Genomic DNA, 27,356 nt, shown 5'->3' on the forward strand with positions numbered 1-27,356 from the left:
AACCTGTTCTTTCTGTACTGTAGTCAGGTTCTTAGAATAATTACTTACAAATATTAGTGTAAGAATAAAATTGTAAATCCCATATTCACTTATCAGATGACTTGATTGTTGTGTGATTCAGTAGATCTGGTCTGCATTGCCATAATCTTTGAATTGATCTGCATTTATGTATTTCAAACTAACAATTATTGTCATTTTAAGAGGGATCTGGTACAGCAAAACTTAACCTGTGTAACTGGTGTACAGATTTGGCCCATGATTTCCTTTTGTGAAATAGTAATGAAGATAGTTAATGTAAAATAAAGATAGAACAATGAAAAGTATATTTCATCTTTGCAGTGAAAATGATGATGGCTTGAATATTGGAATTCTCGACATCTTTGGCTTTGAGAATTTCAAAAAAAATTCTTTTGAACAACTGTGTATCAACATTGCCAATGAACAAATTCAGTTCTACTTCAATCAACATGTCTTTGCCTGGGAACAGGTATTTGCTGGTTATTTTGATGAACCTTAGTATTACTGAACATATAAAACCTTGTCTCAAGAAACTACATTGTTCCTTCTCCATAATAGCTTTTAAATAGCAGATTATAAAAAAGGTTTTTTGAGTATGTTTGCCATGAAGCAGTGCATGCTATTTGCAAGTAAAATGCCACATAAAATGCATTAAACTTGAAATTTACAGTAACTAAGCAACATAACACTGTGATAATCTGATTGATGCAAATGCAATGTTGTTTTCTTGAGGAATAATGAATTTTGTAATGGATGGTTCTCTAGTAAAAAAGTAAATGAGTGGTAACAAAATTTTGAAAGTGCAGTGTTTGTAATAGTTTACTAATAAGCTTAATGAACACTGAGATTTCATTATTAAAAACTGCAAATCTCACAATTATTTTGTTCTTCTTGAGAAACTAGATCATCTCAGCTAAATAATGATGGATTTAATCTAAATAATTTATTTTAAAGCAGAGAAAAGGAATAGCACAGTAATTATAAAAGTTTATGAATTTGAAGAGGGAAAAACCATGAAAAAATAATCTCAACTTTGTAAATAATTCCAGGAGAATTAAATTAACCACCATTAAATCATTATTCAGTATTTTTATTTGAAGAAATGACATGTCTAGGAAAATAATATTATCTTACTTAAAACTGAAATATTTCAGAATTCTCTATGGCAGAACAGTCAGAATGCAAGCCATAGGTTTGAAATTATACTTTTTCTGGTTTGCTGAAATTATTGGTGTTCATGATGCATGGATGAAAATTCTCCTGAATTGTAATTTTAATTGTCAGTAGAAACAGAGTATTTTGTCAGTGATAATCACTGTTTGTTTTAAGGGTGAGGCAGATACAATTTTGGAATGTCTCCATGTATGCAGGTGTGTACATGCATATACATGCATGTGTCAGTCTAGAGATGTATATATTTGTGTATAATATGACAAATTTTTTTTATGGCTCAATATTTTATCCTCCTCCCGATTATTACAGGAATTGTAGTCTTGCAGTCTTGTACCTTGTAGTTGTTTTTATAAATATATGTTCAAGATTATCAACACAAGTGTTTCCTTGGTTTTAATATCATCTAAAAGCCAGAAAATATTTAGCTAGATCTACTATAATTACTTAGGCATCTTCTTTCCAAAGTACACAAGTTCACAAAACAAGGGCACTTCTGGGCTTCTGTTTCTAACAGTTGGGAGACAGAAGTAGCACAGACTGCAGCAATATTTATTCCTGTCAAATCCAGGCACTGACCAGGTCTCATGGAATTGCATATGTCCACTTTGCTTAAATGTTCACTAACTTGATCCTCCCATGCTGAATTTAAGTCTTCCTTACTCCAGACTTTTCCCCTGGTCTCAGGGACCTGGGATTATCAGTCAGAGCCAATGCAAAGAAGGCACTGAATATCTCAGCCTTTTCCATGTCATCCACAAGCTTGTTCAGCAGCAGGATCACATTCTCCCTAGTTGCCTTTTGCTGCTGAGGGAGTGTCCTTGGCTTCCCTAGCCCTATTCCTGTGCACCCAAATATTGTCTTAATGTTCTTTCTTTTTTAATTAGTCAAGTTCATTGTAATCTGTCTTTACTTATTTCTAGGTATCCTGTTACAGAATTTTTTGGCCAGATCTATATTAATGCAGAGGTTTGTGGTATCACCATGTAGTAGGAACAGTTTGCTCTCTTGCTTATGCCTTGCTGCACCATAGTGAGAGTGTGTTTATTCTGCTACTGAACAGATGAGGGGAAAAATTAACTTCTTATTTTGACAATATACAGTTTGCCCATTTCTCCCTGTAGAAATTAGTACAGACTCTGTGGAAGGGGAAGGTAATCTTTATTTACAGAATCTCTAAGTACATCAATTTTACCCATTTCCATTCTCTCTCTCATAGATTTCATTGACTCACAGATACATAGAATGCACCATGACTTGTGTGGGTAGGTGGGTGTGTGTTCAAATGGTCTGGCCAAGAAAATTTGTGAGTGACATATAGAATAATGGACAGCTGGCAAGTCTTCATCATGTCTATTAGGTTCTTCTTGCTGAAATAGCTTTTGGATATATATTTTACAGCCTTTAGCAATCGTTCTTTGCCTCAAACCCTTATTTACTTCGGCATCTTTAATCTTTAGACAAGGTCATTATCTGGCTTTGCTTGTTTGGAATATATACATTTTTTATGCCTACAGTCCATTTCCTTGGTGGGCTCATAGAAAATTGTGTGTGATGTGCTATAACCTCACAGTCATGCTCCTGCTGTCAGGTTTACAGGGTGTTCTGCTCCCTAACTTTCTGCACTGTGTTTTTAAGTAAGTGAAGGCCTTCTGTTCTTGATGATAGAAAACTCTTTCCTCAGTTTTATTGTTATGATCAAATGTTCCTCATTCAAATTACAGCTATAACGCAGCTATTCTTTTAAGACTATTTTTTTGTGGTGCTTATATGCACATTCCCATTCATATTTCATTTATACCAGTCCTAATATTTCTATTATAAGTGTCCACATCCAGTCTGAAATACCAACCAAGTGACTGTCTACCTTAATTTACATCAAACCACTACATCAGATTATATCAAACTTCATTATATTATCTTGTAGCAGCCTCCAAAGATATTACTACAGAAGGAGTTATATAGATTAAGTTCATATAAGTGTGGGTGTAAATCTCCCCCTTTCAGAGACGGGAAATGAGAAATGTGTTATTCTGCATTACAACCAATGGCACAGAATGATTTGTGGTATGATTCATAGTCATTATAAGACATCACTTTTCACTTATTTATTACATGGTTATCCCTGTTTTACATCAAAAAACAGCCTTTGAGAAAGCAGGTGGCTTCAGAATCTTTTCTGTTCACTGTAAGGACTCTCCTGTGTTGACACCAGTAATGTTCTTCAATTGTAAAGTAAAATAAAAATAATCACTGATGTAAAAAACAAACATTAGGATGACTTCTGCCCTTTGCTGCTGTAGCTGCTTGACTTTATAAATGACTTTATATACAAGGGTTTGTGTCTTAGGCTCTAAAAGACAGAAGTTATGTTTAGGAGAAGGCTGATGGCGGAAGTCACCAAGACCTTTCCATTAGCCCTGACAGTTGTGCTGCTGGAGCTATCCTGTCACTGGGGACCCAGACTAGTGTCTCTTGACAGCCCTGTGCAGTGCCAGACAGACATCTCAGATTGCCCTGTGCTACCTCAGAAATCTGTAACATAGCACTGCTTTGAACCCTGTAGAAGACTGAAGAATTTAAATTCTGCTACACTTCCCTCGAGAGGTGCAAAATGTACAGATAGATTGCTTTTTCATCCCTGTTTTGCCCTGTTCACATATTACATGCAATTTGATTAAATTTCATGTATCTAGTAGGAAGTTGAGGCCTGAATCAGTTGATAATAGTTTAGTTTGTCGTTAACCCATGTTCACCTAAAATAAGTAGTGATTATCTCATCAGAGAAGGCGAATCATATTTTGGCAACTTGACCAATGAAGCCAAGTAGTAAATACACTCAAAAGGTTGAATTGTACTCTCAGTATTGCAGGTGACATTGTTTTATTGTTGTCAGTGGTCTCTTTTCTGTATCTGAAAAGTGTTCACAGTTTTGCTTTCCTTGGAAGTCTGGTCTACAAAAAAAAAAGGCCACAGTAGTGACAGGGGTACAAAAAAAGGAGCAGTGGTACTTTCACTGAGGCTCAGGGTGTCAGCTAGAGTGGGGTGTCTGTGGGCCAACATGGGCTCAAGTCAAAATTAGGAGAATTTCTTCTTTATTGTTGACTTAATGTTTGCATTTAAGAATAAAGAATTTTAGGCCTGGATGCCACCTCCTTTCACTAATTTAACAGAAAGACTGAAGTGGGTATGTAGTTTAAGATAAGGATAGTATAGATTCCCAATAGTCAATGGAGACAAATAGATATATCCCTATCTCTGCTGACTGGGGAGAGAATGTGATCTCTCAACTTAGTCACTGCTTTTAGTTTTGCTAGCACAAGAAGTTTTTGGTTTTTTTTTTGTTAATATAAAGCAAAGCAGAACTTTTGGACCTTCAGTCCTGTCCTTCAGGGTTTTCCTCTTACATATTAGATACTGATGTAAGTTAATTTCTGTCAGCTCTGTGATCTGCAGTTCACGTTGTCCAGCAAGACACCCTTCCCATTCCTTTCTCATTTGTCATTCCCCCATAAGAAGTAAAAAGTGTAATGGCAGATAGCTAAAACATTTTGGGAAGTAGCAAGTTTGCTGTCAGTTGGAAGGATGATGCTTTTTGCATTTAATGTATGCAGTGTTTATTTTACATTCTCATGACAATTTAATCTTCTAGTTTCAGCTGGAAATGGCTCCTTCTGAGTAAGTCTCTGATGTCCCCATTTAAATCAAAGTGTCATCGTAAAACGTACTGGGCAAAATGGCATTTCTTTATTAAATGTGAAGACCATTTCCCTAATGCATTTAGTAATTATTTTGTTACCATTGAAACCAGGTGGCACGAGCTAATGTAACATAGTTTTGATCATAGGAAAGATACCATGTAACACTAAAACGAGATGGGAACCCAATTAATAGTGTAACTTGATTATTCCTTTTGACATCCCATCCACAGGAATACTTTCTAGTGGATTATGCTTTAGAATTTCAAGAAGTAGCTTTTTTGCGGAGCTTTCTTGTCATAAAACATCACAGGAGATACAAAATCCTGTAGCTGATTCATCTTATTAATTCAAATAAGACCTATTTCATTACGTTTTTATGATGTCCATCGTTAAAGCTTTTATTCTTGCTGCTTGTATCCTAATGATGCAATTGAAACCAGCACTGCATCAGATGATGTAGTACAGTATCATTTCTGAGTCATCTGTCACACTGGTGCCTGGTTTGGTCATCAGCTGTCCTTCAGCAGCCCGTGGGAAGTGATGGAGTGAACTCCTTCATATCCTGCTGGGGGCATGGCAGCATTACCAAAACTGCCAGGGCTGACACTCGTTCAGTTGTGGAGACACAAAGGGCACAAACTGAGGGGTCAGTGCACTGCAGGCTTGGAGGTCAGGCCCTCTGTGCTGCCTGGGCAGGGAGGGGAGCAGCTGCTGCTCTTATAGCATAGCAGTACAGCTACTAAGAGTTCCTTTCTTTTTCAAGGAGAGCACTTTTATCAGCTCCCTAAACCAGCCTCTCTCAGAAGCATTTGAAGCTGGAAAAGGTTTCTGATCAGACAGGTTGGTTGTGAGAGCTTGTTTGAGGACGTCTGAGTGTCACAGAAACATTGTCCTCTGTTAGATCCATCCTGAGCAGTCTCTTCCCCTTGCCCCTTGATAAGAGTACTCCAGATAATCCTGAGCAGTAACAGCTGGTTCCATGAACATCTGTGTGTCAGTGCAGCTGTAGCCCTCAGTTAAACTGTCCCTACTCCAGTGTTATCTCTGGGAGATAACACAGACTTTCTGCCTTTCTGCCACCTGCTCCTACAGGTATATAATTAACTTCTCACCTATATCAGTGATACATTTATTACTCTCCTGTCTTGCCCTGCTATTCAGGTCATTGATTAAAATAAAAAGCAAAACTCTACCTGTCCACTGCTTCAGGGGAGACATGGTTGAGGTTAATGTTACTTGTCTCAAATGAGGAGCCCTCATGGGGCTGTAGGCAAGATTCTTACTGATTACACCCTTGTATGGCATATAAACTGAATTATAACCTATCCTTAGTGTGAAGAGTGTCCTGGGAAATTACATCAATCTGGGTACTGGAAGGGTTTAGGTATATATTTCGTGTCCTCTTTCAAATGGATCAACTGATTTTTATTTGTGTCTTACCAGTCTTATTGATTTTATGACTTTTGCTGTTTCTCTGAGATTAAGAGGCATGAAACAGGTGCTTTTCTGTTGTATATGAAAGTGAACTTCTTTTTTAAATGCTCAATATGTTGCCTTCTTCACTGATTCAGACTCAAGTCAATGACACTTAAGAAGAGGTCTTCCAAGGTTAGAGGTCTGTGAACTCATTAATATTAGTCATCATTCATTTTTGTGACACTCTTCTCACAATGAATTCTAATGGCAAAACTGTGATGTTAACACCATACATGAATACAACACTTATAAAGTCCTATCCTTTGGCAGGGGGAGGATTTTTAAAGTAGACCAAAAGCTCTGTGTTTCACAGTAGAGCCTGCACAGGACTGAAGGCAGCCCTGGCACAAACAGGAGCATTGTAGTAGATAATTGCTATTGTTTTACCTAATGCAAGCAAAAATAATGGGGGGTGGCAGTCCCTAGAGCAACCTTCTCTTGGTAAATGTACAGCTGTCCTCTGCCTTGCTGAAGGATTAAGGAAGGTCATTCTTGTGTTCTCTGGCTATAATCTAAATTATATTCAAGACAAAACCATCACAACACTGTAGACACATTTGTTATTTGTTTTTTCCTAGTCTGGGAGGAATCCAGAGATATTCACAGTATTCAGGAGAGAACCAGTCAGACCAAACCAAACAAAAAAAGCAAACAAAGAAGTCCTCCCCACCAGCTTTTCTGTTGTTCTTAAATCTTGGGGAATACCTTTCCCTAGTTCCTTAAAAGGAGTAAATTGTGTTAGAGGCAAATCTGAGGCAATTTATTTAATTCTTAGGAAGTACAAAGGACAAATTCTTTAATTTTTACAAAGTATTTGCACCTTTCTTCTCCACACAAGAATTTTTCCAGGTGTTTGAGGAAGGTGATGAAACATGTAAAGCCAATGGAACCTGTAGTCACGTTAGTAAATCTTAGCTATCACTTAGATCTCAGCAATGAATTGGCAATGTAAATATAGCTCTGAATGGTTAAGACATTTTCTACATTTCAGACCAGAAAAATAAATAGACCCTGAGGTCTCTATTTGCAAACAGTATACTTTATCTTCTTCAACTCTGTTTCTTTAATTCTTTCCATTCCTAAAAGGTATCTTTACCAAATATGCCATAGGAGTATTGAACTGACATATTCAAAACCAAAATCCCAGCTGACATTTGTTTCTGCAATACCTTGATGTCTTTAGCCCTGAGGCATGCTTTCTCAATGTAGTTTTAATTTGCTACAATTGACAGTTTGTGAATTATTTTCTGAAGTGGTTCTGTATACACAGACAAAGCATGCCTTCTGTTTCTTGCTGCAGAATGAATACCTTTACGAAGGTGTTGATGCAAGAGTTATAGAATATGAGGACAACAGGCCCCTCCTGGATATGTTCCTGCAGAAACCAATGGGTTTGTTGTCTCTGCTGGATGAGGAAAGTCGATTCCCACAAGCAACAGATCAGACACTTGTAGGTAAGTATATGGTTAATTTCACAGTTTTATAGCTTGTCTTCTGTTTGGTTTCTGTGTGGCATGTAAAGTTATAACTACATGATAGTTATGCTTTTAGTGAGCCCTCATTTCAGTCATAGTGTGTTTGAGGGAGACATGCATGCTGGGATGGTCGTCTCCTTGAAGATAACAGAGAAACATCAAAAGTAAAAATTAACCTAAGCTGCTGATCGAAGCCTCAAGTTCTCCTGCCTTCAGGAATTTTTCGCTCCAGAGAATGAAAAGTAAAGATGATACTGAGTCAAAACTTTAGGTTCATAGACCAAGAACATTTTGCAGAGTTTAGTCATGTTCAGCTCTGAGATTTTTGATAAGCAGTATCTGAGCAAGAAGTTTAATACTTTTTAAGAGAAATGACTGAAAACATGCTTCAGTGCCTTTCAGCAAATTATGCTTTCTGGATGTTTTCTATTCACAAATTAAAATTAAAACACCTAACGTCATTGTAATTCATACCCTGAATACTTCAGTGCTGTTGAGTAGCTGCAAGTACCATAGACTTCATTATTTCAGTGGTATTTCTGTGCAGATAAATCCTGGTTTTATTCATTTTTGTAAGTGCAGAAAACCTAATAAGATCCAGTAACAATGCCCATGTTAAAGCAATTATATGAGCTTGTTGTCCTTTTATCCTCATGCTTTTTAGTCTACAATATGGAAGCACTCAGTCAATCAGTAATTGTTTCCTCACAACTCCTCAAGGAACCCTTAGGAAAGATTTCTTCATTGTTTCATATTTTTAGATCAAAATCTTGGAAAGGCAAATCCTGGAAGTGTTCAAAACACATGTGGATGTGGCACCTGGGGACATGGCTTAGTGGTGAACAGAGTGGTGCTGGGTTAAGGGTTGGACTCAATGATCCTAGACATCTTTTCCCACCTTAATGATTCTCTGGTTCCATGATTTTCTGAGGTCACACATTAAAAACTTGGAGCAAAGTAAGTAACTTGTCCAAGAGCTCCCATATTCTTTATCCGATGTCTTTTGTAACAAGACCATTATGGTATCTCTGTCCTTGAAAACATCAGTGTCTCTGCATTTGCTGAGAAGTCAGGAAATATCCTTGAAGGGATACAGCTTCAGAAAAGAATAATTTTACAGTAACTCCAGTAAGATAAACTATGTGTTTCCTTTCAGAAAAATTTGAAGATAATTTGAAATCAAAATATTTTTGGAGACCCAAAAGAGTAGATCTAACCTTTGGAATTTATCATTATGCAGGAAAGGTAAGACACCTGATGATGTTAGCTGGGGATTGTGGAATGGTAAGGCTGGAAGAAAGTAAAAGAGGTTACCTGGGTTGGTTCTCAACAGTTGTCTCTTCAGACCAGAAGTTTTATTTTGAATTAGTTACACCGCTCTTGGAATTTTTAGAGAGATTTCAATTGCCAGTGTGCAGTTTGTGATTCTCCAAATTTCCTCTATGATTAATACTGAGATCCCCAGGAAGAGTGTTAAATCCTGGATCAGGTACAGCATAATATGACTAGCACAGAAAGATTGTAGAGTTATATGGGTAATCCTGTGTGATGGGGTTGAAATCAAGTGCATTGTTAATTGTGGATGAGCACATGTACAGGTGTAAAGGAGAACTGCAATACACTTGTCCTGGTCATAGATCCACACAGGTTAAAACTACTTACCTGCATTAGGAAAAATAAATGTCTCAAGTTACTTTGGAATGATAGATTTTTCATTTAGTGATTTGCATCATATCTCAGTATTGAAATGGTGGAACTTTCAGTGATCAAAAAAGGGACTAGAAGTGAGAGTGAGCCTGACGGCTGAAAAACTATTTGTGTATCTTGAGACAGTAAAAGACCTGTTCCAGAAAGCCTAAGTTTACAATTACTTTTCAAAACCCAAGAAGATGCATAAATGTGCTTTTTAAACAGGTTCTGTATAATGCAAGTGGATTCCTAGCCAAAAATAGAGATACTCTTCCAGCTGATATTGTGCTGCTGCTGCGATCATCTGAAAACAACCTGACGCGACAGCTGGTAACTCACCCTCTCACAAAAACAGGTATTGCTGTTGTGGTGATCTTCTTAGTTTTCTCCAACCTTCATGGTGACCACTTCTAGGTTTCATATGACCACTTATTGATGACATTATACACCTTATGGCTTCACTTTCCAACCATGGAATCTATGCTGAATGGAGCCACATCCATCTCAAACTGCAGGGGAGGGATTTGTCTGGTCAAGTACCAAGGAAGTGGCAGAGACTTTTTTCAGGGTCCTGTCTTCAGGGTAGGGGATCAAGACAGGGAGTGGAGTGCATCTCTTCAGTTGAGGACTGAACAGGAATGATCAGGTAAGTCACTGGCCTGTTTTGGACAGGGCATATGTAAATTGCCTCAGGTAATCTATCTCTAAGTGACAGAGAACAAAAGTTGGAGCTCCTAACATCTACTGCAAAGGCTGAAAAGTCACTCCTCTATTTTCAGTCATAGGGTTCTTTACAATAGATAACTGATGGGGTCCTTGTAGTAAGCTCTTCATAAGAAATTTATAGGTAGAGGTGGAGGAATAAAACTGGCTCTACAGAAATTACTCCTAATATTTGAACTATGTCCTTGCAAAGTGTCCTACCTTTCGCTACAGGATGATAGGTAAGTACCAGTTTGTTATTGTGTTGTAGTACTCCCTGTGTGATGGCATTGATGCCATACAGTAAGTACTTTACAACATTACTTTCTTGTACAACTACATGGAAGACATATTTCTAGCAGAACAGAAAAGCTAAATTGGAAGAGCCTAATGGAAATTAAAATGTTATCATAACTTACAGAGGCTGAGGTTTTGGCAAGGCTTTTATTCTTTACAAAGGGAGTTTTGCTAATAGAATGCAAAATTTGTTCTTGGAATTTTATTTTGAGTGAGTGTTCCTGGGAAAGAACAGAGCTGAGTACCCTTGCCTGAAGTTTTTGACTTGATGATGTCTGCTAATATACTAAACTATAATTTTCATAGAGTCCAAGTAAGCATCCAAATGGTTCCAAGAACTGATCCCTAGTCTTAATGCTTTGCAAAATAACTCTGAAGGCTGTTTTAATCTCTTGTTAAATATTGTGAAGTGCTGCATGTAGCATTGCAAAACTGACTCAAACCATCCAGCTACAGCCAACTAAAAGTTAGGTTTCTGATCCTAGAGTCAGAGTAACTGTAGAAGTTTACCCAAAGTCCAATCCATCTTGCCTTTCTCAGGTGTTTCTCTTGGGATGGGAAAAATCTCTGAAGGTGTCTCTCTCCACTGAATACAGCAGGGATCCTATAAACACCTCACTTTCAGATAGCTAAAGTTAGCTGCTAGCTGTAATCCTCTCTTTTTCCTTCCCACCCTGTGATATTCAGCTGAATCCCAGGGAGGTTTAGGCCTTGATATCATCACAATATACCAGATGCATTACCATGACACATATTTGCAGCTGTTATTCCAACTCTTATCCACCTCTTCCTGATAGTAGCTGAGCACAGAGAGATAGGCTGTTCCCATGAGAGGGAGATCCCAGAGGTGTTATGTTATTAGCAGAAGCAGTGGCAGCATGCAGAAACGGTTAGAGTTTATCAACACAGAGAGAAATGATGGAAAGCTCATCAGAATTTTCATTTTTCCTTGAAAAGACTTGTGTAAAGCATGCCAATGCACCTAGTCCTTCAAAGTCATCATAATGAAGGTATTTCTTGACTTAGAATTCCAGAGTTAGAGCCTTAAGATGTTGTCTATGCTAGCAAACCAAACAGAGCCAGAGAACAGTAGCAGAAACATTCCTATAGGGCTGCTCATTCTGATTGATGGTAGCAAAACTGGGACAGTTTTGGTCCATGTCAGCTAGTAGCCTCCCAGGAATACCCAGCCACACTTCAGAGAAAGGACAGGCCAGGGATGGTTTCCAGCAAACTCTGTGGAAAGGTACAAACATTTTTACCAGGGGGTTGAAAGAGTAGTGAAGAGTAGAGTTTAGGTGTATAATCTTGGGTTATGCCATGTCACTTTTCCTCAAGGCCAGAGGATATTAGCACATTTTTCTTTAACTAATATGTAGCATTAGAACTAGAATAGTACTATAAGATTCTTAGGAAAAAACCACATAGATGCTCTAATATTTATCTATCTTACCTTCTATAGCAGTCTGTTTATTTTTTTATCCAGTAAATGATGTATGAACTGAAGGAGAAAAAAATCATCATGTTCTATGTTCATGCAACTTCTTCCAAGCTCCCACGGGTTAAAAGGGGAAACGAGGACGTGCTCTGAAAAAGTCAATGACCTTTATAATCATGTGGGGGCATGAATAAGGTGGTTCAGCATTGTTCTTAGTTTAGATGAGATGTAAGTTACTTTCTTTCATCTTCCAATAGGTAACCTGGCACACACCAAAAGCAAAACTACAATCAGTTATCAAATGTGGACCTCCCAAAAATCAATCAGTCATACAAAGGTAAGAAAACTGATTTTTTGATTCTGCATTGAAGCCTAACTTAAACTAGAAAGGCAGTAGTTGTTTTGGTATTGAAAGTAAGCAAGTAACCCCTCCTTGGTTTTTCTCCCTCTCCTATTTTCTTTTCTGTTTAGCTGGATATCTTTGTGTTGTGCAATTCATATTCCTTCCGTGAGGTAAAAACCTAACGTTTCCCTTCTTTCTGGCTATAGTTTTATAACAACTTCAGGGGAAAAAAAAATACTATTTCCCATTTTGATTGTAGCAAAAAGAGAAATTAAAATATTGTTGTGAAGTATAGCCACGTTTCTTAGAGAACTATCAAATTAGCAGTGATGAAATAACAGACAGGACCTCAGACATTGTCTGGTTATTTGTGGCAGTTATTAGATGCTCTGTTACCTACTTGTGCCCCTTGTGTGAATGTTTGTGTATTGTGCAGCAAAGTATTGGTGTAACTGGTTTGTGTTAGTGATCATGCTGTAACTTTTGCTGTTTAGAATACTTTTTAAATTATTTATGTTCTCTAAGGGATGTTTTCTTGGGGCGTTGCAAAGGGCACTACAGGCTAAATAGAGATAAAAAGTGTAATTTTTTTCCTTCATCTTTTTAGAATGAAGCAGGAGATACTGGACATCATCCAAGAGAAACAACCAGCATGAAAACACAGACAGTTGCTTCTTATTTTAGAGTAAGATATCAGATCTTTCAATATTTCTATAGTACAACAAATGTTTATTCTTTTACTTTTTGAAATGCACCTGTTGAGTCAGAGTCAGTAGTGATCTATTTAGAGTTTGTGAGCTGCATATATGGTGCAGCATTCTGTGCAGTACAAGTATCTTGAGGAGATTGTGATGTTTCATCTTTAACTGTACTTGATTACACAGCCACATTGCTGTCATGATAATATATAACAATCAATATTAATCTTTCACTTGCTTGTTTTTCCACAAAAGAAGATAAAGGGAGATTGGACATTAGTGGAGGAGCATTTCTTTAATAGTTTAAGAAAGAGGGCAAAGTTAATTGGAAGCAGGAGCTCCAGAGAAAGTTCTTGATGGTCACTGCACAGAGGCTGCCCAGAATTCATGCTTGTGGCTCCTTCAGCAGTCCTCTGGACCTTCCCAAGCACTGGCTGTGCTGCTGGTCCTAAAATAGCAAATAGCAGTGAAGAGCATCCTATCCTCTGCAGTGGCACACAGTCACAGAGTTCGTTCTGCTCTGAATTTCCAACTCTTGTTTAGTCATGTCTCCCAGCAAACCATAAAGTGGCTGAGGGGATGTTCATGATGAATTGGGCACACAGCTCAAAGGAATACTAGGTTTGCTGATGACACTAAATTGGGAGGAGCTTTCAACTCCCTTGAGAGCAGAGAGGCCCTGCAGAGAGACCTCAACAAATCAGAGGGCTGGGCAATCACCAACCATATGATATTTCAGAAAGACAATTGTCAAATTCTGCACCTGGGATGAGGCAGCCCTGGTTGTGTGCAGAGACTGGGCAATGAGAGGTTGGTGAGCAGTGCCAGATGAAGGAGCCTGGAGGTCCTGGTCCATGGCAAGTTGAACATGAGCCAGCAGTGCCCTGGCAACCAGGAGGGCCAACCCTGTCCTGGAGGGCATCAGGCACAGCTGGGCAAGGGAGGGGCTAGTCCTGCTCTGCTCTGCTCTGCTCTGCTCTGCTCTGCGGCAGCCTCACCTCGAGTGCTGGGGGCAGTTCTGGGTGTCATAGTATAAAAAAGACACTAAAGCAAAAAAGAGCATCCAAAAGAGGGCCATGAGGATGGTGAAGGGTCTGGGGAGAAGCTGTGTGAGAAGCAGCTGAAGTGACTTGGTCTGTCCAGCCTGGAGGAGACTGAGGGGAGAGCTCACTGTGACCTTCAACAAACCTTCAACAACCTCAAAAGAGGAGGAGAAGGGGCAGATCTCTTCACTCTCATGACCAGTGACAGGACATAAAGGAAGGGCACAAAGCTGAGTAGGGGAGGTTTATGCTGGATATCAGGAAAAGGTTCTTCACCCAGAGAATGGTTGGGCCCTGGAACCAGCTCTCATAGGAAATGGTCACAGCACCAAGCCTGTCAGAGTACCAGGAGCATTTGGACAATAATCTCAGGCACATGTTGTGATTCTTGGCGTGTCCTGCACAGGGCCAGGAGTTGGACTTGATGGTCCTGATGAGTTCCTTCCAAATCAGTATATTCTATGATTTTATTACATGTAAGAATTCATTTACGTCTCTGTCAGAACAATGAGGAGCCAGATCTCTCTAATTTTTTTATAGTTGCACAGCTTTGTGGAAGGATGTGAAGGATGATTTCAGTTTAGGTATCATGGTGGTCCGAAGCTATATGCTGTTTGAATATTCTAGATAGAAAAAAATATTGAATCTCATTCAAATTAATGTCTCTAGTTCAGTGCATTATCAGCACTTCTGGCATCAGAGGCTGCAAATGAGTTAATTATGTTTACGCTTTCCTGATACTGTTTTCTGTAGTGGAAATCCGTGCTCAGATCATGATAGCTAATGCTCTTAAATGAAAATGCACCTTCAGCCCCACTGGTTTACTCATACACTGAAATCTATGGGTGACTGAAAAAAGCATATGCCACCTCAGACTGCATGGAAAAAAAGATATCCATTAGCGTGTCCTACTTGTTTGTGTTCAGTTGGCACACTGGTGATGGAGCTAATTAAGCACTTTGCTGCATGGTGCAGCTTCTGTCCAGAATGGAATTGCACATTTTAATAGGAAACATATGGCTCTTGACGTCCTACACTGGTTTCATGTAACCAACCTACTGCTGAGCTGCATTACCTCCTGGCTGCCTCTTTCTGTTGAGTCAGGTTGAATCTTGAGGAATGAGCCTCTTCATTTGTGTTTTAATAAGATCCTCCTATGAAGCAATTTTTCAAAACACCAATCAAGACTGTTTACAGTCTGATTCCCCTCAGCTTGCACAGGGAGTGCAGGCTACATCCCCTCTGCTACCCTGGTACTCTGGTGAGGTAGGAAAAATGCAACTTTGGAATTGTGATCTTCTAGCTTTGCCCTCCTCGGAAGTTTCCTCTTGGCAGGGCAGTTACGGTACCGCCATCAGTCTGTACAATGAATGGAACACACTAAAGTCAGAGAGGTTCAACCAGCCCTTCTTCTGGGGTAGCCTTAGTTTCCTCCAGTCTAATGAAGAAATTGAAATATTTACTGGCTTGTTGCTGTTCCACTTCCCATCCATAGATGGATGATTTACTCTCTGGGTGAACAAGGGTCTTCAAATATGTGACAACAATAAAAAGAAAAATGGCTGTAATTGCCTAACAAGATAAGCAAATAAATGAAATGAGTGTAAGTGTTCTGTCATATGTTGGACACCATGGAAATATGTGAGAATGTCCTGGATGAAATTTGGTGCATTTATTTGGAATCAGTCTTTCTCTCAAGTAGTATATACTAGTAGGTTAGAAAGCTAGCATTGTTTTTAGGTCATTTACTTCGCATACTCTTAAAGTACCAGCTTAAAGAAATGTAAATGGTTTTGGACATGATTCTGATCATGTGAAATAAAATTTCAACTACACATGGACCAACATACAAGTTTCATAAGTATCCTGGTGACAGATCTCATTACTTTTTTGCAGTATTCTCTGATGGATTTGTTATCCAAAATGGTCGTTGGCCAGCCTCATTTTGTCAGGTGCATCAAGCCAAACAATGACCGGCAGGCGAACAAGTTTGACAAAGAAAAGGTGTTGGTTCAGCTGCGTTACACGGGAATTCTGGAGACAGCACGGATCCGCAGACAGGGCTATTCACATCGGATACTCTTCGCTAACTTCATAAAACGGTAACGTCGACCTGAGGAAGCTCTTTTCTGCCCTACTATTGCCATCCAGTTCTTGTTAAGCACCAGCAGTGCTTTTGGCGTGATCTTTGAAAAAAAACACAAAGACATTTCCTGTGACAAAGAAGGTTACAGACTGGATGACCAAGAGTAGTTCAGGCACAAGATTAGTGACCTGTTTTTGGTGGGTGGGGAAAGATGATGAATCTCAAAATAATTTTTCAGGCTCTCCGAGCATTTGGGTAAAAATTTACTTGTTTATACTCTTCAAGTTTCCTCAAGGACTTGAGTTTTAGAAGTGCATGACTTCAAATTAAAGGCAAGAATTTTCAGCCACAGCATCCAAGGAGCACCACAGTTCCTCTAGCTCCCACCCTTCAGTGCTGTGTAGCATCTGCTTGTGCAAGGTAGATAACTTGGGATTCTTAGTATAGGGCTGAAAAGTTCATTGAGTGCAGTGTTGTTTAAAATATAATTCCTTAGTATTAGTCACTTGTTAAGAAGCAGACTAATGAACTCAGTGTGGTTTTATTATCCTTTTAACTACCTTCCTCCTCTACCCCAAAAATCTGTACTTCTGTCTTACAAATACAGACCCTGAGTATCTGCCTCAATCAGAACAGAGGTGTGTGGGAATGGAGATCAAAAGGAAGAAGCAAGCACTACCTATTCAGACAGAAGTACTTAAAAGAAATAGTGCACTTGAAACAGAGAGCTAGCAGCAGAGTGCTGCAGGTGCATGAAATGAGAAGAGAACAGAAAAGGGATGTTTTAATAGCCCTGTTTATTGAAAAAATATCCTAGAACTGTTGTTCTTTTGGAAGAATGCAGCACAGGAAAAGATAGTTTTCACTACAAGATGTGCTGTAGCTTTTGGTGACAGCTTTTTATGAAAAAAAACAAATAAAGCAAACTTAACTGTTCAGGTAAAATAAATAAAATTAGTAAACATAATGGAGTAGCTCTCTAGACAGCTTGTGCCTGATTTCAGTGGGACTGTGCAGATCTCTGGTTCTGAGGACGTGGGCCTCAAAGGAGAAAGGTTTTTTATTAAATTTATGTCTTTTTTTGGGTTTGGATTTTTATAGTAGTTGAGTGTTACAGACAGACCTGACATAATGGCATCATTATTTGGTTATAATAAAAATAAGCCAATTTGTTGTGTTTTATGAAAAGGAGAAAAAAGGGAAACTGTAGGTGATAATGAAAAAATCAACATTGTCTCTTTCTTTATTATTCCATGAGCAAAGCTGGTAAACCCAGGCTTTGTGTTTAAAGGCTGAATAACAAGAAAAAAAGCAGAATGTACTGTCAGGAAGCACACATAATTAATGTAATTTTCTTAAATTCAAAAGACCCAAGGTAGAAATGGTTCATTTTGTTATAGAGCATTTTGGAAAGTCCTGGAACAAACAAGTGTTTTCCACCCAGCAGCTGAGCTGGTGTATCACAGGTAATTTTCATGAGTGAGCATCGTGACCTCTTTTCCTAGTCAGAATTAATTCAGAGTAATGAGTTTGCCAGATTCAATGCTTACAGATGATGTGTCACAATGGCACGTACGTGTTCCAAGAGGATCTGCAAAACTGATTCCAAGGAGCTAACAAGGGCTGGGATGCATCTCAGATCATATAAGTATCTAAAAGATAGATGGTCTAGCACCATAAGATAAGATAGGAAATTTTAATGACATTTCTTAATATGAAATAATATAATTTAGGCATAAAAACTTTTAAAATATTTTTACTTTATTTTTATATTGCATTGAAATCACTTTCACAGAATGTAGTGAGCAGGAAAGGAATGGTGCACTACTGTACTGGAGTTGAATTCTTTTTAAAAAACTTCTGGTGTTGGCATAGAATTTAAAAACCCTCCGGGATGTGCAATATGTCACTCATGCACTTTTGATTGATAACTGCACTTTCTTTCATATGTTGTTTTGGTTTTTTCAGTGCTATATTTTCTTCCGTGCAATTGTTTTTATTACTTAAAAGAATGGTTTAAATGTATTTGCATATATTACCCTCCATTAATAAAATAAAGAATCATGCATTTGTCTTTAGGTATTACCTCATCTGTTACAAAACTAATGATGATCCTCCAGTCAGCCCGGAGACCTGTGCTGCCATCTTGGAAAAAGCCCACCTTGACAACTGGGTTCTTGGAAAAACTAAAGTAATTCTTTAATACACTATGCCTTCATCATTCCAGTATGCCATTGTTAACAAATTAAACAATTTGTTTTCTCACCCATTGGGAGTAGCTCTTGGTCTCTACTCTTTTTAAAAAGCAAAGTACTTACTATACACTAGGAATGTGTTGGTGATTGTTGTGCTGGACTCATTTTTCAGGACGTATGTGAGTTTCATGCTTGATAAAATCAATTTAGTAAATAAACAATGTTTTAGGTTAAAACTGGGAAATGGAGAAATTGAAGGTTCCAGATCTGGATCACGTTTATGTAAGGAACGTTAGATTTGTGAGGTTAATAAAACTGTCAGCCATGTAGTTTTGGAAACAGATTTATAGCTACAGACTGAAGGTTTGCACTGGAACTTTAAAAAATCTTGCCATAAAAAAACTATTGAGCAGGGACTGGCTAAAGATGCTGAAGAGAAAAGTAAGGTAAACTAATATTCCAAGTAATGGAAATGCTATCTCTAAGAACGATCCTTTAGGTACTACAGCTGAAGGGTCTGTTCATAATTTGAAACCAACTTATAACTCTTGTTGATGTTAAATGAGTCAAGTGAATAAAGGGCTAGGACAGTAACTAAAACTTTTGTTTGTTTTTCTTTTTAAGGTATTCCTCAAATACTATCATGTGGAGCAGCTCAATTTAATGCGGAAGGAGACAGTTGACATGATTATTTTGATTCAAGCTTATGTCAGAGGGTGGCTGGGTTCGAGGAGATACAAAAAGATAAAGGAACAAAGGGAACAAAGTGCTATTAAAATACAGTCAGGTAATAGCTTTAATACATTTAACATTTTGCTTAAAGCTAGTGCATGTGTACAGTTGATAGATGAATGTGTACTGGAGGTGGATTTTGCTCTTTTCCTGCTGTTAAATTTGACAAAATATCTTATACTTGGTCATATCTGTCCTTACGAAGAAAAATTTCTTTTAACCAGGTTATGACAATCTCTTTACTGAAATTACATTTATCAATGCTACATTTAAAAGGCAATTTTAAGAATGAAAGGGTGTGATTGCACAGATAATACTCTTATTAATAATATTCTGGCATGCACTGACAAGGTTGTATAATGTAATAATGAAAATAAAATATATTAACTGTCGTAGATAATAAGGCAAATTACCCTGTTGATGGAGGCATCAACTGATTTTTTTAATACTTTCAAACATAATCTTATTTTACATTCTGATTATCTTGTGTTTTATATTCATTTATTTCATAATAACTTTATTCACCAGAAAATGTATTTTTTATGTAGATTTACTATTTGTGCTTGTTTGCCATGTTTTTTGAAAAACAAAGCCTACAAAATGTTTATGAGTATTTTAATAGAGGTCTGTAATTCCAGAATATTTTTATTATTTTTTGTACCTGGTATATTACCTGTTTTTCTACATCTCTTTTCAGCTTACAGGGGGTTTGTTGCTCGTAAAGAATACAAAAATGCAAAGCATAATAAAAAAGTGGAAGAATATATTACCAAATTTCAAGCAAGTAAGAATTGTTTCTTGGCTTTTAATGTGCTATCCATACACAATATATTGATCCAGATTCTCACTACACTGATTGACTATGCTCATTTGCATGTTCTGAGGTATAACTTATCTTTTGTACATCTATATACAGCAGCTGAAATGGGTCAGTGTATTCTGTTATCTGTACCTCAGAGTGGTTTATGCATTTTGGACTGCTTTGAAGTGAGATGCTCAAATGCCATAGCAAGCCTTGTCACTCCTAGTCTGAGGTATTGAAGTACTACAGCTGCCCAGCTATGGGTGGTGTTGAAACCCACATGACACTGTCTGCATATCGTGTGTGTATGGGTGCTGCTGATTAGGAGCAGGTTATCTATGTATCAGTAATGGTTATATTTGGGAAGGCTGCAAGCTGTAAATTCACTCATGTCTCTTTTTCTTTTTTTTGCCATTGCTTTGGATTTTTTTTTTTTTTTTTTTTGCAGTCATAATGACCCTGGTTCCAGGTGTTGCTATGGGACACTCCTTTTTCCTCCCTGCCCTTTGGTCTCCCCTGTCCCTGCAGAGACATCCCCAAGCTAGACACTAGTCTAGGCAGCTCTGAAATCAGGAGCACCACTGCTGGAGAGACACAGGACTGAAGGCCAGGTTGGATGGGGCTCTGAGCAGCCTGGTCTAGTGGAAGGTGGCCTTGCCCATGGCAGCAGGATTGGAACTAGATGATCTTTAGGATCCTTTCCAACCCAAACCATTCTATGATTTTATGATTCTATAAAAACAGATGGTCCAAATATGCACAGCATTTTCAGTAATTTCAAAGGTGGCAACCCAAACACAAGCTAGTGTTGCCAGTACCCAGGCTATCTAGATTTAAACAACCTCAGATACACCTTCATGAGTATATACCACCATTGTTGTTTTTAATCATTGTCAGATGTCTGTTAATTGCACTGGCCCAGTGTGTACTGAAGATCACTGCAGTTGGTAGAAAACAATCTAAAACCAGCATCAGTGTAGAAAACAATCTAAAACCAGCATAAAATCCAGTAATGTGCCAAAAATTATTGCATCTGAACACTGTCAGGTATAGTAGGATACTTAGCAAATGCAAAAGTATAACATTTCACTGCGTGAATGTTCCAAATGTTTCTTTTTGTCCACTTTCTCTGTCGTGTCTGCAGTTTCATTTCAACTTTTTCAGTGCACAAGAAGCCAAAACTAAAATTAGGTCCATTTTTACTTAGCTCTCTCCATTTTCCCCCATTTATTTCTAAAGCAATACAAAACTCCTCTTCCTCTTCTTTCAAACTTCCTAAGTTTGAAAACAAAGCTTAGACAGCAACTATCTCATAACAAACTTCTCAGAAAACCTCGAAAGTGAACCAGAATAGTAAAAAAAAACAGATGCAGCTCATATTGGCATGTCTATTGATGATTTGTTTCAAAACTACTCCTGTTGAGTTGCTTTCATATGAAAATCGAAAGAAAATTGTCTCAGAAGTCCAGGAAACTCAAGAAGTATTCCAAGTGCTTTTCAATTTCAGCTTTTCTAAGACCCTGTCAGACAGCAATATAAAATCCAATTGTGCTACCTCCAATAAGTATTTGTGTTTCTTTATCCTGTATCCAGTTTTCAAGGTGTAATTTATTCCCATTTTATATGGTTCTTCTTACATTGCTGCACCTAGTGGAGCTCAAGGTGGTCTAAGTTATGAGTGGGGAATGCTAAAGCACATAAAATTTAGCACTAAGTTATATGAATGTGTTGGAACAGACTGCTAATGCTCCCTTCTTATTTTCAAGTGAGCTTGACCTTTTCAATGTGATGCAAAACACTCTCAGCAAAGCTGAAGAAAAAGCACCATATATACCATGTCCACAGGGTATTGAAATCACCTGAATCCACTGTCCCCATACTCTTGGTACTGAATTTGGAATTAGAGTTCAACAGAAATATTTTGACAAAACACTGTGTTCTTTTTATTTTGCCAAGGATTAGCGGATTTATGCTGAATCCCTGGAATTGCATATTTGTCCAAATCACAGCACTGTGGAGACTGTGCCAGTTACCATTATGAAATTATTTGCAAGTTCAAAAATTTTTGAAGCAACATTCTGAATGCAATTCAGTTCCTGATTAGGACACTTCAGTGTAGATGTCTAAATGTGATTTAGGTGTCTAAACTGCTGTTATAGTCAGTAGTGCCTAGGGTTTGAATAAGTATATTCAAAATCAGCAAATGTTCAGCTCATTTGCCCTTATACTGGTATCTAGTGTCATTTGAGGTGCCCTGGTTATCTTGTCTGGCCTCCAGCTTTCTTTCACCTGGTATACCCAACTTTTCCTGTCCAGAAAGTCCCATCTGTCCTGTTCTTCCCGCCAGCGCCACGTGGATGCCTTGCTATCCTGGAGCACTTCAGATGGCACCAGATACCAACATGCTGGTAACTGCATCAAGGCCCCAGTGACCCATCAGCACCTACATGGCTCAGGGAAGGCCCATGTTTGAGCCCTTATTTCTGGTTCAGACCAGAAGATTAACCTTGTGCCTCCCACAAAGCACAAGTAGGGAGTTTCTCCGCCACAGTGCACCTGGCTACTGTGGAGCTTAGCACATCTTTCATGCTGAGCCTTTTAATTTTGAATAATCAGTCTTTGCAGAAAGAGCATGAGCTAAGTCTTCTGTAACTGCTGAGCTATAAAATTCTCAGTTTCTCTCTGATCTATTGAATGTTCAGCTAATTCCAAGCCTGTGCCAGTTGACAGCCTGGTAATCTCTATAGGCTGATAATCAGGTATTTCCTATGGAAATGAAAGACAGAGTCAAATCATTTGCCTGAAACAGCAGAGCAGGTACATTAAGCTCAGAGTACTGTGTTCTGGAGGCACTTCTATAGCTCTGTTCTTCTGTTTTATTCTGCATCTTCTTATATTTTCTTGAGTCCAACAAAATATGAGGGAAGGGCTGTTTGTATCCTCATGTAGAATAGATACAGCTTTCTGAAATCTCAAAAAGGTTTTATGGGAACCATTTCAGGTGAAACATAATCCTAATAGGCACCCTGGTCTGTATCTCCTTATTAGCTTTTGTTTAATGCTGTTAGAATTTGACTGTCTGAAATGCGTGTGACACCCATTGCTTGTTGCCTAAGGTTGTTTTGCATTACAATTTGTATCAGTTGCCAGAGGATACTTATTCAGGAAGAAGAAAAAAGAACGAACTGAAACAAGAAACAAAGCAGCAATAACAATTCAGTCTCACTACAGGGGATATAAGGAGAGGAAGGTCTTCAAAAGCAGGAGGTAGTGTTATTTTCTCTTATGTCTCTCAAATGTATCCCTTCCCAGTAGTTACAGTACTGAATAACAACATTATAAGATATGAGTGAAGCAAATTAGGATTATTCTAGATATGTATGCAGAAGTAATGTATATTTATGTGAAAGTTTTTAATGACAGTAGCCAATTTTCTCATCTTTTCAAGCCCAAGGAATAAAGGCACATTTAGGAGAAAGATCAACAATACTGTACCTACCTGTAATATTAATGTAATCTATAAATGAGTCTCTTCTTGGAATTAGCTCATAATAAAAAATGTTCAGCCAAGAGTGAGTTAGATATCTGCAAGGAACTGTTCTCATTTTAAGTCACTGTTCAAGATAAGCAAAGGTGATGACAGGTGAAGTACAGAATACTTTTAGGATCGTGTATATTTATACATTCTTGAGATGCCAAAAGGTTTATGCCTTATGTTCTTTGCTAACATTTAAATTAATTCCTTACTGTTTTATCAGCTCTCACACAACCTACATTGTCTTCCTGGCAATTTTCCATGAAGTTTAATAGGAATGTCCCTTTGAACCTAAGAGATGATTATGTTGATGATAATAATATAATCTCTTTTCACTTTAAGAGACAATAGTAGTAGTAGTAATAATAATAATAATAATAATAATAATAATAATAATAATAATAATAATAATAACAACATAAATTGCTATCTTTAATTTCAGCTATGTGCTCTGAATCTTTCCCATGTTGCATTGTATCAAATTGCCAGTTAGCACACGAAGACCACCAAAGGTAGTTGTAAAGTTGTCTCTATTCTTTATCTCCTTCAGCTGTAATTTTTGCCCAAAATTCTGTTCCATTCAGGGAATCACTTAGAAAGCAAGAAATTGAAAATGCAGCAACCATTAGCAAGAAGGAAGATGATGAAGAACTTCAAGATCCTGAGGAAAGTCCAACTGAAGTGGAGAGTGCTGTCCCTGGAACAGAAGAAGCAGCTGCCATAGCAGAGGATGAATTATCTGCTGTGGAATTCCTTGAAGCACAACTGCAGCCAGCTCAAAATGATACACTGGAAGAAGTAGCAAGTGAGGAGACTCAAGAGGAACCTGATGCTGTCACTGACAGCAAGTGCTGTGGGTACAGAGACATGGGGAATGTACAGGAGCAACAGCAAACATCTACTGAAGGAGAGGCAGCGTCTGTGAAGCAGAACCTGGCAGTAGAAGAGGTCAGTGAAGGTGAAGAACAGGACTCTTTGGAAGAGTTACCCAGCAAATCTTCTGTCAGAACCTCAGCTGAACCTAGACCCCAGCAAGAGCAAGATAATCAAGACACACTCAGTGCAGACTGGCAAAATCAGGAATGTGCTGTGGTTCAGCACAGAACTGACAGGGATGTGGAAAGAAACCACCTAAACCGTGAAGCAGTGATGCCTGCAGGAGGCAAAGGAATCACAAGGAAAGAGTCGCTAAGAAGAGGCTCATGGAAGCAAACTGAGGCAGAAAAGCAAGGTTCAGCAGACAAAGAGAAGGCAGCAGTGGTAATTCAGAGCAATTACCGGGGTTACAGGAGGAGAGGACAGCTCAGAAAAGAAGGGAAGCTACCTTGCAAAAGTCAAGAGAAAACAATAAAGGAGCCAACAGAAGCAAAACACGTTCAAAATAACAATCCCCAAACAACAAAAGGTAGGGAAAGCACCAGTACAGAGGCTGAAGACTCTAAGACACTGAAGGGAGACTCAGAGAAAGAGGCTTGTGATTTGGCAGCCTTTTCACGACAGGTAAGAAGCTTGTAAGCAATGTATGTGGAACATAATATCCTGAGCAGTGAGACAATGGCCAAGTTATTTTACTGACCTTTATTGGCACTGAGGTTTTGCTCTCTAAACTAAGGCAGAGATTTTTTAATGTGCGTTCTACAAAAATGCATACTTTGGTTTGCAAGAGAAAATAGCCTTTTCAGGAAGGAGGAAAAGTCAAAGAGTACTGGCAAAAAAAAATTTTAGTCTGATTTAAGTTAAATGCAGAAGCTTTGCTTTTCAAATGTTTGTTTACCCATCAAGGTCCCTAATCCAGTACACTTGTGAAATGTCCTTGTAAATGAAACTAAACTTGCTGTGCCAATGTCAGAGACTTGCACATGTTCAGAGAAGTATGCCTACAGCTGTAGAAGCAATCCTGCATCAGCAAGGCACCATCTGCCCATGTGTGTGAATCAATAAGAAGTAGCTGTAGGACTGATCTGCAGTGTTGAGTTTCCTGTGTGTATTTTTTTCTCCCATCTTCATTTTTTTCAAGAGATGAGGAGGTAAATGTGATAGAGTGTGCACTGCAGCTGGTGAAGCAATACTTTTTAAATTAATTCTCTAGCCTACTATTTTACCTTTGATTACCTTGGAGCATGTATACTTATTTCTATAATTATGTAAAAATATGTTTTTCAGATATCAAAATTATCTGAAGATTACTTAGCATTGCAGCAAAAACTGAATGAAATGATATTGTCCCATCAGCTGAGACCTGTGATGATGTCCAAAGATAAGCAAGCTAATGGCCGGCTTTCTTCTCATGTTTGCCAGTCAGGTAATGTTTAACATTACTGTTGGCAGAATTTTCATTTGTAAACAGGACTGACAAGAAGCAACTCCTGGTCATGTCAGGGAACAAGTAGATGAGTTAATTCCAGCTGCTCATATTACTCTGGCTGTATATTTTCCTACTAAGCTCCATATCTGGAACATGTCTGGAGCACAGTCTCCAGAGAAACACCCAAACCTGGTTGGGATTAATGTATTTACTATTTTTCGTGGTATTTTGTTTCAGTGCTGCTTAGGATTGCTGAATGAATCTTTGTGAGACCTAGACACACAATCTCTAGGAATATTTTTATTTTATAAAATGCAAACATGCTTGGAGCAGCTTGGGTGACAGTGGGGAGGAGTACTGGGAGAATAAAAAGGACATGGGATTCTGAGCTGCAAATCATTAAGACCTGTGGTCCACCAAAAGGACTCCAACTGTTGGAATAGATGTAATAGATGTAATAGATGTAATAGATGTAATAGATGTAATAGATGTAATAGGGAATTTTCTAAGCTCAGGTCCTGGGCTGCAGATGTGGAGGAAGATGAGGGCAGATGTGGCAGATAACTGTGGCTGTGTCTCCATTTGTGTGGCTGGGCTTGTGTGAGCTCACTGCTCTGCCTCTGGGGAAGAGCTGGGATAAGATCTAGGACTGTCTTTCACTGCCTAGAGCTAGTTGTGCTATTTTATATTGTAAAACTGTGGATTCAGTTGTCATGTGTGATGGAACTTCTTTCTGTTCCCATGACTGCATTGAAAAGATCTTGAAAGGGACTTCAGTCCCACTTTGGAGTCCTCTCAAATGGGCAAGCTGCTAAAACGAGGTTTTGGTGTCTAAACCTCTAAGTGTAAACTGGCTGGTGGTAGGTAATGTGTGTTGTTCAGCCTGTTTCCAAAGTCTGCAAAAGAAAAGCAGTGGGAAACAGAAAAGTGCTATGACCTTTCATTAAAGGCAGAGCAAAGTTTGTGATTGTCATTAATAGTCTTGTATTGAGATCGCTACTAAATGCTGCTGATTTTTTGACAAGATAAACCTGAAAAAATAAAAATGTATGCTTTGGAAAATACCTCTTGGTTTTCAAACAGAAGCAAGAGGAAGGAGGTAGATAGAGGGAAAGAGAATATGAAAATGTTTTATCATGTAACAATCTCATCACTTACACAAGTGAAAATGTACCAGTATGTTCCTGCCATGTGCAAAATGCAGTGAACTCTACCCTTCACACTGCTGTTAATTTAAGTAGCTTTACAGGAGACAAAAGCTTGCCAGCGTTTGTCACCTGTGCATCCAGCCCTGCCTAAAGGGAAAATGTCATACTCCTGCAGTGTCACAGTGCAGAAGTTTTCCAGTGGTAAGTTGTGCTAACCTGTCGACTGAAAAACCTTTCTTGGTGTGGAATGTGAACTCTCTTTCAACACTTGAATGTAATTCACATGACAGGAAAACTGTTTCTTTTCCATCTATGACCGGTGCACAAGATAGTGAAGACAATACACTGCAGTAATTCCACAGTTTGCCTTTAAGCCATTTGGAAACTGGCTTTATCACAAACCTGCATTGTCTTCAGTAGATATTTATTACAGCAAATGTGATCTAACTAGATGCAGAGAATATTGAAGTAACAATATGCCTGTGTTCAGTTCATTTAAGTTG

The 27,356-nt window shown here is 38.4% G+C and overlaps 1 protein-coding gene across 1 annotated transcript in view; it reads left to right on the forward strand.

Annotated features, from left to right (window-relative positions):
* Nucleotides 1–27,356, forward strand: part of MYO3A (myosin IIIA) — a 101,765-nt gene that overhangs the window by 61,714 nt on the left and 12,695 nt on the right. Inside the window, exons 18-30 of the mRNA XM_056483287.1 lie at nt 340–487; nt 7,666–7,819; nt 8,997–9,085; nt 9,755–9,884; nt 12,224–12,303; nt 12,917–12,994; nt 15,947–16,152; nt 18,216–18,327; nt 18,956–19,118; nt 19,761–19,847; nt 23,009–23,132; nt 23,985–24,900; nt 25,564–25,702. Of these exons, the coding sequence (XP_056339262.1) occupies nt 340–487; nt 7,666–7,819; nt 8,997–9,085; nt 9,755–9,884; nt 12,224–12,303; nt 12,917–12,994; nt 15,947–16,152; nt 18,216–18,327; nt 18,956–19,118; nt 19,761–19,847; nt 23,009–23,132; nt 23,985–24,900; nt 25,564–25,702 (2,426 nt within the window). The remainder of the gene's footprint in view (nt 1–339; nt 488–7,665; nt 7,820–8,996; nt 9,086–9,754; nt 9,885–12,223; nt 12,304–12,916; nt 12,995–15,946; nt 16,153–18,215; nt 18,328–18,955; nt 19,119–19,760; nt 19,848–23,008; nt 23,133–23,984; nt 24,901–25,563; nt 25,703–27,356) is intronic.

The sequence above is a fragment of the Oenanthe melanoleuca genome, chromosome 2 (assembly GCF_029582105.1).
Source record: "Oenanthe melanoleuca isolate GR-GAL-2019-014 chromosome 2, OMel1.0, whole genome shotgun sequence".
Lineage (NCBI taxonomy): Eukaryota > Metazoa > Chordata > Aves > Passeriformes > Muscicapidae > Oenanthe > Oenanthe melanoleuca.